This window comes from Jaculus jaculus, chromosome 17 (genome assembly GCF_020740685.1).
Source record: "Jaculus jaculus isolate mJacJac1 chromosome 17, mJacJac1.mat.Y.cur, whole genome shotgun sequence".
NCBI lineage: Eukaryota > Metazoa > Chordata > Mammalia > Rodentia > Dipodidae > Jaculus > Jaculus jaculus.
In genome coordinates, this window is record NC_059118.1 from 1644877 (window position 1) to 1658634 (window position 13758).

The 13758-nt window shown below is 40.9% G+C and overlaps 1 protein-coding gene across 1 annotated transcript in view; it reads right to left on the reverse strand.

Moving 5' to 3' along the window:
• The window catches only part of Topaz1 (testis and ovary specific TOPAZ 1), a 59422-nt gene that overhangs the window by 10013 nt on the left and 35651 nt on the right, over positions 1-13758 (reverse strand). The window contains exons 12-16 of the mRNA XM_004662014.3: positions 12038-12153; positions 9805-9871; positions 7317-7491; positions 6454-6554; positions 1744-1909 (exon numbers count right to left, since the gene is read on the reverse strand). Of these exons, the coding sequence (XP_004662071.3) occupies positions 1744-1909; positions 6454-6554; positions 7317-7491; positions 9805-9871; positions 12038-12153 (625 nt within the window). The remainder of the gene's footprint in view (positions 1-1743; positions 1910-6453; positions 6555-7316; positions 7492-9804; positions 9872-12037; positions 12154-13758) is intronic.

Genomic DNA, 13758 nt, shown 5'->3' on the forward strand with positions numbered 1-13758 from the left:
AATAAAGCCTTTTCCAACAAGTTTCTGAACATGTACTCTACTCACAGCCTCTGTATTTCGTAAGCCTGTACATCTAACATATACAAGGCATTACATCTATCTTCATATATACAAACATGGGCATTAGTTTATGTGTGTTAGGGTAAAGTTTTACATATGTATGTATGTGTGTGTGTGTGTGTGTATATATACACACACACACATATATATATATATGTATATATATATATCCCCCCCCCCCCCGTAGAGTCTTACTGTAGCCCAGACTTACCTAGCACCCATTATTTATTCCTGGCCTTGAACTTACAGCAGAACTTACCTGTCTTCTAAGTACTTGTTTTTAGGCATGAGTTTATTTGTTTTACTGGTACATATTCTATCTTCCCATCAAAACTCTGAGATTCTTGAAGTGTCTTCATTCTTACCCCACTTTATTAAATAAAATCTACCTGGTTCAAGTATCTAGAACTAGTATTACCTACCATGTAGGGGCACTATTATATTGTCAGAATTTTTATGTATTGTATGTAATAAATTAGTCCCCTTTACTGGCTTAATTTCATTGTCATTTCTGCTATGTAGATTGCTTTAATAGTGAAAATAAGCTTCATGGTTTGAAGTTGCTTTTTTTGAAAGTTTATTTTTCTAAAAAATATTTTATTTATTTATTTGAGAGTGACAGACACAGAGAGAAAGACAGATAGAGGGAGAGAGAGAGAATGGGCGCGCCAGGACTTCCAGCCTCTGCAAACAAACTCCAGACACGTGCGCCCCCCTTGTGCATCTGGCTAACGTGGGACCTGGGGAACCGAGCCTTGAACCGGGGTCCTTAGGCTTCACAGGCAAGCGCTTAACCGCTAAGCCATCTCCCAGCCCTGAAAATTTATTTATTTGAGAGAAAGAGGCAGATAGAGAGATAGAGAGAGAGAAAGAGAGAGAGCGAGATTGAGCATACCATAGGGTTTCTAGCCTGTACACTCCAAATGCATGTGCCACCTTGTGCATCTGGTTTACATGGGTACTGGGGAATTAAACCTGGGTCCTTAGGCTTTGCAGGCAAGTACCTTAACTGTTAAGTCATCTCTCCAGCCCTGACATTGCTTTTGCTTAGATACATGCAGACAGCTCATGAAGAACAGATTTCTTACAGAATGGGAGGCCCTCTGAAACTGTAGTCTCAGGTTTTCAATTGGCCTCTATTCCTTAGTTGTTCTATCATTTATATGTCAAGCTGCTTAATATCTCTAATGATACTTTCTAATCTACAACATGGGAATTGCAATACTTCCAAACTCAGGTTTTATATGACAATTAAGATAATCAAAGTAAAACACTTAATATGGTGCTTAGTCCAGAGCAAGAACAAGTTTTTAATCTACCAAGGCACTCATAAGTTTCCTCTTTATTTTATTTTATTTTTTTGAGGTAGGTTTCACTCTAGCTGAGGCTGACCTGGAATTCACTCTATAGTCTCAGGGTAGTCTTGAACTCACAGCGATCCTCCTACCTCTGCCTCCCGAGTGCTAGGATTAAAGGTGTGCACCACCGCGCCTGGCAAATTTCCTCTTTAAAGCTATGCTCACTTTCCCTTTTCAGTTACCCCACAACCTTTCCAACCCATAGTCACTAGAGTTTAGGATGCACTATCTCCCATAGCTCAGTGTCAACTTGAGGTAATTACATGGAAAAGGATTTATGAGACATATTGCACACTGTTGTAGGGTTGTACATATCAGAACGTACCTCTCAGTACCCAAATGGCACCATCTAGACTTCCACTTTTTATAAAAATTTCTGCAGCAACATTCACAATTTGACATCTTGGTGCTAAATTCTCAGGCTCTATAAGTCCTTTTAAACTTGTAAAATGTATTTTTAATTCATATAGTATATCTAAGACCTTCCTTCCCTGGAATAAAGGTAAAGACCACTGAGTATCAAGCACTTATATGTTACGAGACACAGAAAGTCAATGATAATCTGCAGAAGACATTTACATAGACTGAATCATCATCCTAGGCTGACAGGCTGTCAAAACCCTCTGAGACTTTTCTTAAAGCCCTGCCATCCTGCCAGTCATTAACTGTCCCCTCTCATGCCAATACTGCACTGTCTTTATCTATAATTTTACTTTTATGGATTTGAGGCACTATGCTTCTGAGATTGCATTTGTAGCAAGGCATGGTAGTTCAGGCCTATAATGTCAGCACTGGCGAAGCTGAGGCAGGATTGTTGCCAGTTTAAGCCAGCCTCAGCCACAGGGTAGGACCCTATCAACAACAAGAAGAAGAACAACAACAAGGAAAAAAAATAAAACAAGATAAAACAACAACAAAAAACACTTCATTTGGAAAAGGACTTCCAGCCTTGCTGTGAGAAACTACTGGTTATGTACTTTTACTTTTCTTTCTGTGCTCAGTCTGGGACACAACAAGGGAGACAGTGACAATAAAGATAATCTGCTACCAAATTTAGACAGAGTGCTAGTGGGAAAAAAAAAGGATAAAACTGTTGGCTAGAAATAGCAATATTTTGATTCAATAAATGAATTATTTCTGGGTGTGGAGGCATGCACCTTTAATTCCAGCACTTAGGAGGCAGAGGTAGGAGGATTGTTGTGAGTTTGAGGCCAGCCTGAGACTACATATCGAGTTCCAGGTCAGCTTGGGATAGAGTGAGACCCTACCTTAAAAAGTCAAAAAAGAATTATTTACATTCTCCATGAAGATTGTCTTTGGTCTAGACACAAGAAACTAGACATTTGTTATTACTTTAAGTCAGGGGTTGGCACATCTTTCCTGTCAATAGCCAGACAGTACATACTTTAGGCTTTGCAAGCTGCATTTGATCTGATGCAATTTTTCTGGTTATTGTTTTTGAATTTATAGCTTTTTTATTTTACATACCGTGAGAGAGGGAGAGAGAGAGCAGGAGGGAGGGAGAGAATGAGAGAATGAGAATGGATTGGGCTTCAGGGCCTTGGCCACTGCAACAGAACTGACACTTGCAACACCTAGTGGGCACGTGTGACCTTGTGCTAGTCTCACCTTTGTGCATCTGGCACACATGGGATCTGGAGAGTCAAACATGGGTCCTTAGGCTTCGCAGGCAAGTGCCGTAACTGCTAAGCCATCTCACCAGCCTGAATTTGCAGCTTTTAACAAAAAATGTAAAACACAAATGTAGCTCAGTGATAATCACTTGTCTAGCATGTGTGAGGCCCTGGGTTCTACTCCCAGCACTATAAAAACAAAAATCAGGAAATGTTATAAACATTCTGAGCTTTTGGGCTATAAAAATAGCCATGGGAGCCGGGCGTGGTGGCGCACGCCTTTAATCCCAGCACTTGGGAGGCAGAGGTAGGAGGATTGCCATGAGTTCAAGGCCACCCTGAGATGACAGAGTTAATTCCAGGTCAGCCTGGACCAGAGAGAGACCCTACCTCGAAAAACCAAAAAAAAAAAAAATAGCCATGGGTACAATGTTCGCAGACCCTTGCTCTAATATTACATACTAAAATTCTGAGTCAAACATTTGTTTCAATGTATATAAATAAGTACATCTTTCAAGGGCTTTCTTTTAGCTTCATTTCAACAATTCTGTCTTTTTTATGTTAAAAAGGAAATCAGCTTGAACTGGGCAGGGGAGAACAAACTTGCTATCAGAGCACTCAGGATGCTGAACTGAAGTAGGAGGATTTTGAGTTTGAGGAAAGCCTGGGCTGTTAAAAAAAAAAAAAAAAAAGAACCGGTTTCATTAAAAAAAAAAAAAAAACGAAAAAACACCTCATAGCAAGTAAGGTGATGAACATAATCATCTCTCAAAATATAATTGTTAAAATTCCAGTTGTTCCTGTTACCTTCATATTGATGGAGAAATACCAGACCACAAGCACCTTATGGGAGGATGGGAGGAAAGGATTTTATTTCAGGCTTATAGAATCCAGGGGAAGCACCATTAAGATGGAAGAAACTGGCTTACTTCCATAGATCCATAGCAGGGAGAAACAACTGCAGCAAGCAGCCAGAGATCAAACTGATCTGAACACACCTATACCAGAACTGGACTTAAGATCCATCCCCAGTCACACACCTTCTAGCAGGATACTGGAGACTTAAGTTGCAAGCTTAATCAAAAATATCTCAGGCTATGGACATACATTTACATTCAAACCACAACACCAATTAAACTATCAGAAAACCCACCTTCTTAATGGCTAAATAAATCAGACCGTTTCAGCAAAATAAGTGTGAGTGTTTAAAAGGGGCCTTATGTTCTATAAGTCTCCAGGGGCAGGTGCAAGTATCCAATGGCCTATGACTGACTTTATGCAAGACTGTGAGAACTTGCCACCTACCACCACACAGTGGATGTTAAATCTCCTGGAAATCTTTTATTTATTTATTTATTTTTTCCCCCAAGGTAGGGTCTCTAGTGCAGGCTGACCTGGAATTCATTATGTAATCTCAGGGTGGTCTCGAACTCACAATGATCCACCTACCTCTGCCTCCCAAGTGCTGGGATTAAAGGCGTGCGCCACCATGCCTGGCTCTCCTGGAAATCTTTAAGTCTATAGATACTCTGTAAATAAGTCTGGGTATAAATTTTCTTTCTTTCTTTTTTAAAATTTTTTGTTGTTGTTGTTTATTTATTTGAGAATGACAGACTGAGAGAGAAAGGGGGGGGAGAGGGAGGGAGAGAAAGACAGAGAATAGGCCTCTAGCCACTGCAAATGAACTCCAGACGTGTGTGCCCCCTTGTGCATCTGGCTAACGTGGGTCCTGGGGAATCAAGCCTTGAACTGGGGTCCTTAGGCTTTATAGGCAAGTGCTTAACCGCTAAGCCATCTCTCCAGCCCCCCCCCCCTTTTTTAATTCTTTTGGTCTTTTTTGAGATAGGATCTTACTCTAGCCCAGGCTGACCTGGAACTCACTCTGTAGTCCCAGGCTAGCCTCGAACTCACAGTAATCCTCTGCCTCCCCAGTGCTGGGATTAAAGGTGTATGCCACCACAACCAGCTTAAATTTTCCTTTAATTCATGAATTTTGTATATATACAAGTGACCCTATACTTAAATGCTATTGCACACAATCCAATTTTGAAATGATTTTCTTGTTAGAAAACACAAAGTAGCAAAAGATATGCTTTAATAGCTCATTTAGTAGTAATGAAACTGTCACCCTACTCTCTGTGTAGCCCTATTGATTAGCACTTCTTTCCCTGTTTGATCTTCTTGCCTTCCATCTGGACTTTGAGTCCACAACTCCTCTCATCCTCAGGGAAATCTGAAAAACAGCTTTGAGGCACTAGTCCACTACCATGTGAGCTAAGGCTCAAAATGTCAGACATCTTATACAGCATATAGTCTCCCAGAGCATTCCACTAGCTGACTTTATTCAATTCTACTCTGTGTGTGTGTGTGTGTGTGGTGTATGTAGAGGCCAAAGGACAACCTTAGGTGTCATTCCTCAGGAATGTCATCCACTTTTTTTGAGATGGAGTTTCTTACCTGCTTGGAACTCGCCAAGTAGGCTGGCCTGGCTGATCAGTGAGCTGTAGGGCTTGCCAATATTGGCCTTCTCAGTGCTGGGATTGCAGGTGCACACCATCATGCCTGGCTTTTCTAGGATGTGGCTTGACAGAGTTCTGTTGACTGTGAGCACTTGAGTTCATCTTAAGAAATGTGTTTTGAACTCTTTCAAAATTACAAAGCTGCTTATACTCAGGGGTTGTCACAATAATATATGAGGGCTAGAGAGATTGCCTAGTGGTTAAGGCACTTTCTTGCAAAGCCTAAGAACCCAGGTTCAATTCTCCAGTGCCCATATAAAGCCAGATGTACAAGGTGCTGCATGTATCTGGAGTTTGTTTGCAGTGGCTAGAGACCCTGGCACTGCCTCTTTCTTTCTCTATCTCAAATAAATAAATAATAGATGATAAAAAATAAATTATGGAGAATGAGACCCTACCTCGAAAACCCCCCCCCAAAAAAATTATGGATTAAAACTGCTTCAATTAAGTATGACATTTAGCATAACCTCCTAAGCATCACTTATAATAAGGTTTTTAATTTATTTTTATTATTTATTTATTTATTTATTGTTTTTTGAGGTAGGGTTTCACTCTAGCCCAGGCCGACCTGGAATTCACTATGCAGTCGCAGGGTGACCTTGAACTCACAGGGATCCTCCTACCTGTGTCTCCCAAGAGCTGGGATTAAAGGCGTGTGCCACCACGCCTGGCTTATAATAAGGTTTTTAAGAGCTGTTGACCTCATGACACCATCTCACATCTGTTTTGTTCCCACTTGGGGATTCAATTTTGTGTCTATGTTCCATTCTGTTCTCTGCAATGATTATTAGAAAATTTCCCACCTGCGGGATTAATCTATATTCTTTCAATTGCATCCAAAGTAAGTTTTGTATTCCAAAAAGCAAACCTTTAATGTAGTACCTTGGACCACTGCAACAGCTTGTGATAGAAGTACATAGCGTTGATCCCGATTCTTCCCAGCAAAGTTTTATCAACTTCACTATACTGTGGATCTTTGCTAACTAAAACACAAGGTAGGCATATGGAAATGAGATAGTTAACTGAAAGTGACAGAGAAAGGAAACTAACATAGGATTATCGCTACTTTCAAAACCACTTTCAAAACCATAAGTCAGCAAACTCCAGCCTGCAGGATGAATCTAGGGAGAGGCTGTATGCAGTGTGTCCAAAGCCAAGATAGTTACTAGTTGGCTTTTTACAGAAAAAGTCTATCATCTCTCAGTAAACACTGTAACAATGAAGAGCACACACACATAAACATGTGTACACACACATATACATACACTGTCACAGTGATGAGTACATACACATACTCCAGCTGCATATGGTAGCTTACACCTGTAATTCCAGCACTCTGGAAGCTGAGGCAGGAAGATATTAAGTTGCAGGCCAGACATCATGAGACTGTCTCAACAAAATATTTCAAAGCTTTTATTCAATTTATTTGACTTGCAATAGTGAAGAGAGTAAAAATTCAGTGATTTCAAATATCCAGGTATCCTAGTATAATTGACTAGCAATAACAGTATCCATCTAAGTTAAAAGTATATATTCATGTTCTTTGGAACATTTGATACTAACATCTAGCTCTTTTCATGTAATATAACCTAACAGTAAACAAGTTGAAACACCCTGAGAGAAAGGGCTGTGTGGAGCTTGCTCACTGCTTTAGACTCCACATAGCAGTATCATCAAGTGCTTCAGATGCCTGTTAAGAACAGTATTTCCTCCCACAAGCCCCCGAATAAATGCTGATGTTTTACCTGCTTCAGCAAATTCACAAAAAGGAACCCCTGGTCTTTCTTCTTTATCATCTTTTGAAAGCGTTTCAGCAACACAAGCACAAAATGTCTGGAACTCTGTTAGTTTCTCACAGCCAATTTTTATGCTAATATATAGGCTTCCCAATTTGGTCCAGTCATCTTTTTCTTTACAAGTCTATTAAAATTGTTATAAGTGAAAGGAAGAAAGAGAAAAAATAAAAACTCTTAGGCGTGCAAACATATGTTACAAGATAGGCACATGGAGGCATTAGGTATATAGAAATGAAGAAGGCCCCACTGTGAATCTTACAAACTTCTACATGAGGAGTGAATTGGCAACTTCACTTCTTTTCTGAACCAAGCGAAGTCTCCATGCGTACTAGGTAGTGATGAACACATTTAATTACTTAGTTCCTCAAGTACTCAGTGATATCACTCCCCAACCTAGATTTGACAGGTGAGACAACTGAGAGTGGATTGTGAGTGGCAGGGTTGAGCTGTCTCCATAGCATCACATTTCTTTGTTTCTTTTTTTATTATTTTATTATTAGTTTTAAATTATTATTAGCATTTTCCATGATTATAAAAAAATCCCATGGTAATTCCCTCCCTCCCCCCTCTTTGTTTCTTTTTAAAGATCAATTTTACTGTTATTTTGCCATTTATGGTTTGGGCCCACATATCAATTTTAGGTGTTACATTTTTACAATGAAGCTTACAAAGTGCATTTTAGTAAACTTACTGCCTCTTATTATTTTCTATTATAAACTAAGAAAACTTTCTTGCAACAAAAAATTATTTCATGCCAGGTATGGTGGCACATGCCTTGGGATGCAGAGGTAGGAGGATTGCCATGAATTTGAGGCCACTTTGAGAATACATATTGATTGCAGATCAGCCTGGACTAGAGTTAAATCCTACCTCAAAAACAACAAAAAAAATTATTTCAAGGGCATGAACATACTAATTAAGACTAAACCAACAATTAGCAGTGTACCACAAAAATTAAGAAGCCGGGAGTTGTGGCGCACGCCTTTAATCCCAGCACTTGAGAGGCAGAGGTAAGAGGATTGCCATGAGCTCGAGACCAGCCTGAGACTACAGAGTGAATTCCAGGTCAACATGGGCTTGAGTGAGACACTACCTCAAACTAACCAACCAACCAACCAACCAACCAACCAACCAACCAACCAACCAACAAACCCGAACAAACAAAAAACCTGAGAACTGAAAATCCATCCTTTAGGCCTCTCTGGCTCTATGTTCTGGGAGAGCACACTGCAGTCCTGGGAGAGCACACTGCAGTCCTGGCTCTCTTACTCTGTGCTGGGAGAGCACACTGCAGTCCTGGTTCTCTTACTGTGTGCTGGGAGAGCACACTGCAGTCCTGGTTCTCTTACTCTGTGCTGGGAGAGCACACTGCAGTCCTGGCTGTCTTACTGTGTGCTGGGAGAGCACACTGCTGTCCTGGCTGTCTTACTCTGTGCTGGGAGAGCACACTGCAGTCCTGGCTGTCTTACTGTGTGCTGGGAGAGCACACTGCTGTCCTGGCTGTCTTACTCTGTGCTGGGAGAGCACACTGCAGTCCTGGCTGTCTTACTGTGTGCTGGGAGAGCACACTGCTGTCCTGGCTGTCTTACTGTGTGCTGGGAGAGCACACTGCTGTCCTGGCTGTCTTACTCTGTGCTGGGAGAGCACACTGCAGTCCTGGCTGTCTTACTGTGTGCTGGGAGAGCACACTGCTGTCCTGGCTCTTACTCTGTGCTAGGAGAGCTCACTGTGGTATTGACTTTCTTACTCTGTGTGCTGAGAGAGCACACTGCAGTCCTGGCTCTTACTCTTTGTGCTGGGGGAGCACAATGCGGTCTTGGCTTTCTTACTCTATGTGTAGTTCCTGGCTCTCCAGCACTTCACATAGCAAACCACTGACCAATGAGTCTGCCAAGCTACATCTTTCATTATTATTAGCATTTTACTTTCTTAGATGTTAACTTTGAAATGGAATAATTCCTTTTAGATTAATTTTAAAATAGTTTACAACCATAGATTTAGTTTAGGTTCCCCCCCACCCCCCCAAGGTGGGTCTCTCTATCTCTAGCCAGACTGACATGGGATTCACTCTGTAGTCTCATACTAGCCTCAAACTATTGGCGATCCTCCTACCTCTGCTTCCTGAATACTGGGATTAAAGGTGTATGCCATCATGCCCAGTGAGATTTACTTTTTTTGTGTTGCTGGGAGTGGAAACCTGGACTGTGAGTACTTTAGGCACATGATCTCCCAGTAAGGTCCACCCATACCCCACAGCCCATGAAATTCAAAGGTCTACACTGCAATGTTAACTTGTAAGAATGAGAAAATATCTTCCTTGAACACTTTCTCTAGCAGTCACATTTAAAAAACTTTCAAAAAGTTGTATCATTACTCAAATATTTTGTTATTGATTTTCGGAAATCCCAGCAATTTATTTAAAAGATAAATGTCATACCTCTACTTCATTCAAGGCTGAGTCTAAATCACACTTCCAGTTCTTTTGAAATTGCCTCATTCGTAGCCTTTAATGATAGAAAAGGGTTAATTATGCTCACTTGCCATTATAATCCTAATGTTTTATAGTTTATACCTAAAAGGCCAGAGGAAAAATGTAATGTCTAATATGTCTTAAAATTCTTTGGAGACCCCTCCTCAACATCACTGCTGATATCAGCAGGGATTCTGGAGCTGATTTCACTTTTGCATTAGGCAGTGAGTACTGCTGAGTGACCAGGGCCCAGGTGACCTTTCCATGTGACCCCATGGGGACCTGGCCTCTAATTGCCCAGACTAAGTATAAGCCACATGACACAGTAGCCCCTCCTCCAGCCTTGCAGTGTTCATCAGCAGGGATTCTGGAGCTGATCTCATTTTTGCCTTTGGCAGTGTTGTGGTGGCACTGAAGGACCAGAACCCAGGTAAACTTCCCCCTTACCCTATACAGGCATCCAGCCTCTACTTGCTGGGATCAGGTATTAGCCACACTATATGTGGTAACCTCTCCCCCAAACTCCTTTTTCACTACCAGTAGAGACCCTGAAGCTGATCTTACTTCAAAGCCCAGGCCAGGGCCCAGGAGAACTTCCCTCTACCACTCTGCAAGTACCAATCCCTTATGACCTGGCCTGCATCTTTCTGAGCAGGAACTTCCCAGCTGATCATACTCCAGAGCTTGGGCACTGAGTACAGCAGGCCTTCCAGGGTCCAGCCCAGACCTGCCTGGATGATGCACACACAAGGAGGAGCCTACTCAGCTTCAAGTATACCCATCTCTAACCCGTGGATAAACTGCCACCCCACACCCACCTTGATCAAACCTTACAAAGCAACTTAACACAAGCTCCACAAGAGGTGCTATTGATGCATTCCTAGCAAGACAAGAGGACTATCTTGAGATGGACAAATCCCAATGCAAACAAGTAATACAACATAGCAAGGCAAGATATCCCCACTAAGAATACCAAGTCACAAAGTGGCATGCTCCAGTGAAAACTCTGAGGAAACTCCAGACACAGAATACCAAAGTGAAATTACAATAAGCACATTAAACAAATTGAACAAGGCCATAAAGAAATGGCTGGGAGAAATGGAAGAGAACTGGGAAGAGTGCTGGGATTAAAGGCATGTGCCACCATGCCCAGCTTGAATATTTTTATGAGGAAAATTATTAAACACTCTTGAAAGACACAAAGATAAACTCAAACAAACAAAAACATTCCTCGTCCCCGAACCAGATGGAAGTATCAGGGCTTTCAGCCACTGTGAATGAACTTCAGATGTATGAGCCCCCTTGTGCACATGTGCGACATTGTGTGCTTGTGCCATTGTGAGTCTGTCTACGTGGGACTTGAAGATTCAAACATGAGTTCTTAGGCTTTGCAGGCAAGTGCCTTAACCACTAAGTCATCTCTCCAGCCTAAGATGTACTTTTTAAACAAATGTTGAGGAAGATGGACAATCTCTTAGAAAAGGATTGCCATAAGTTTGAGGCCATCCTGAGCCTACATGGTGAATTCAGGTCAGCCTGAGCTAGAGTGAGACCCTACCTTGGAAAAACAAAACAAAAATTCAATATGAAGAGCTAAGACTGACATTAATGCAGGTGCTTACAGGACAGGACTGTGATGAGAGTTGCTGCATCTGACTACACAAGACATTCAGGGTGCTATAGCAGACTCACAGGGCATGTGGTACAGTTCCTTATATATTTTCAAGTTACATCATCATGTGGCACATCGTCTACCAATAATGATCACCAGAGATGAAATTATGAAAAGGCTGATGGAGTCTCACATGCTGAACAGACAATGTGAATGGGGGCAACGTGTGAACATTATTCTAACATGTCAAGAAGTGAGCAAGGGAGAAAAAAAACACTTAAGGTATTTTACACACATATTAAGTGCTTTAAGTGGAATCAAGGAAGTAGTAAAGATAAGGTAAGAGAGTCTATTTGCTCTTAATGGAGCAGGCTTTGAGCATAAATCATGTTCACAGAAAGATGTGGTATGTCCTAGAAGAGGCAGGCAGCCTGAGTAAGGTTCAGTGGGAAAGAGATAGGAAAAAGGCTCATGATGACCAGAGGGGTACATCTGTCACATGAGTCAGTATAAGTGCTTCCCCGGCACCCCTCTCAGATCCCATGAAAATATACAGCTGTGAGCTTTAGCTGCAATGATTTTTCTTACCTGGATCTGATTTCCAGAACTGTAGTTATTTCTTGTTGGGAAGCCTTTGCTTGACATAAAAGCTTAATAATATAATTAAAGTGTTCTGGGTCAAGCATCATCCCAGCTTCAATAAACTGTACAGAGAAAAAAATAGTTATTCTTATAAAAACATGAAAGAATGGAGAAGCCAACATATGAGAAATGACTAAGAGACTGATGGAAGAGGTAAAACATGGTGAAAAGTGGAATTAGAGCTCATTGAAAACATCTGAAAGCACAATTTCTTCAAAGGTTGGAGAACCACAAAAAGATGCCTTTGTTTAAGAATTTAAAGTAAAAATCAAAACAATAATTTTGAATATAAAATTGAATTTTCTTACCATTCTCCTAGTTATCTCAATCACTTTATCGCCCGTAATTCTTATTTGGTATCAGTTTGTCCTAGTATAGCGCTCTGATTGTAAACTTCCTGAGAAGTTTGTTCTGTGCCTCACCCACGGCCTTGGCCAGGGAAGAACTGGTGATTACTTATTAAATAAATAACCTTGGTGACAGGCTGCAACATATAATAAAGTATTTGATTTAAAAAATCAATTCAAAGATTTTCTCCTTAATTCACATATGCCTCATTCCCATCTTTGCCATGTACCTCAGCTCTAATGGAGAGAGCTAATGGAAGTATCTGGATGCTTCTGGTATAAGGATGGATGAGTGAGAGGCAGGTGTCTCCCAGCTACTATTCTGGGAGAATGGGAAGGCTCAAGATTGTGGATTGGCAATCTCAGGGTGTACTATATGTCACAGAGATGTATGTTAGGGAAAACACTACACTTTCTTAGGAAGGCACAAACACTTTCTGTTTAGAAATTACTTAAATATAAAATACATTTGAATGTTTGAGAGAATGTATGTTTTACCTTCTTCATCTAGATTTGAAAGTAGTACTAGGAATGGAGAATTTGGGTTGGGATAACACAGTTCCAGCAGGGGAGAGTGAAGACATTACCTAGTCTATGTGAGATGCTGCTTTTTGGTTGCTGGAACTTAAAACTGACATTTTGTGAGACTTTCTTTCACTGAAGAATAAAAATACAAAGTTACTGAGAGATCTTTCTCTGTCTTTTGATTCTTAGAACAACTACTGCAAGTTAGATGGCACCTTTTGAGTGGGTCCTAGAAACTCCAAGCTAAGCCATATGATTAAAACAACTTAAACTGAAACAGTTTTAGTGAAAAACTGTAAAAATAACTGTTTCACATCTGTTATAAATACTAATCCTTAAACTCCTTATGTTAGCTTCTCTGGATGCACAGCATGCTTACCATTCTATTTTTATTTATTGATTTATTTTTGGATTTTTGAGGTAGGGTCTCACTCTAACCCAGGCTGACCTGGAATTCACTATGTAGTCTCAGGCTGGTGATCCTCCTCCCTTGACCTCCCAAGTATTGGGATTAAAGACATGTACCACCATGCCTCCATTCTAATTTTAAAAAGGAGGAGTTGGGGAAATGCCTTGTTACTAATGTGCATGCCATGCAAGCATGAATAAGGATTTGAGTTCAGATCCCCAGCACCCACATAAATGTTGGGTGGGCATGGCGGCTTCTTGTAGTCCCAGCACTTTGGAGGCAAAAAACAAAACAAAACAGAACAAAACACTTTACCTATTAAGCCTACAGCAAACAGTTCTCTCAATTTGTGAGGTAATATAATAAATACTATCCCCATCGACTGC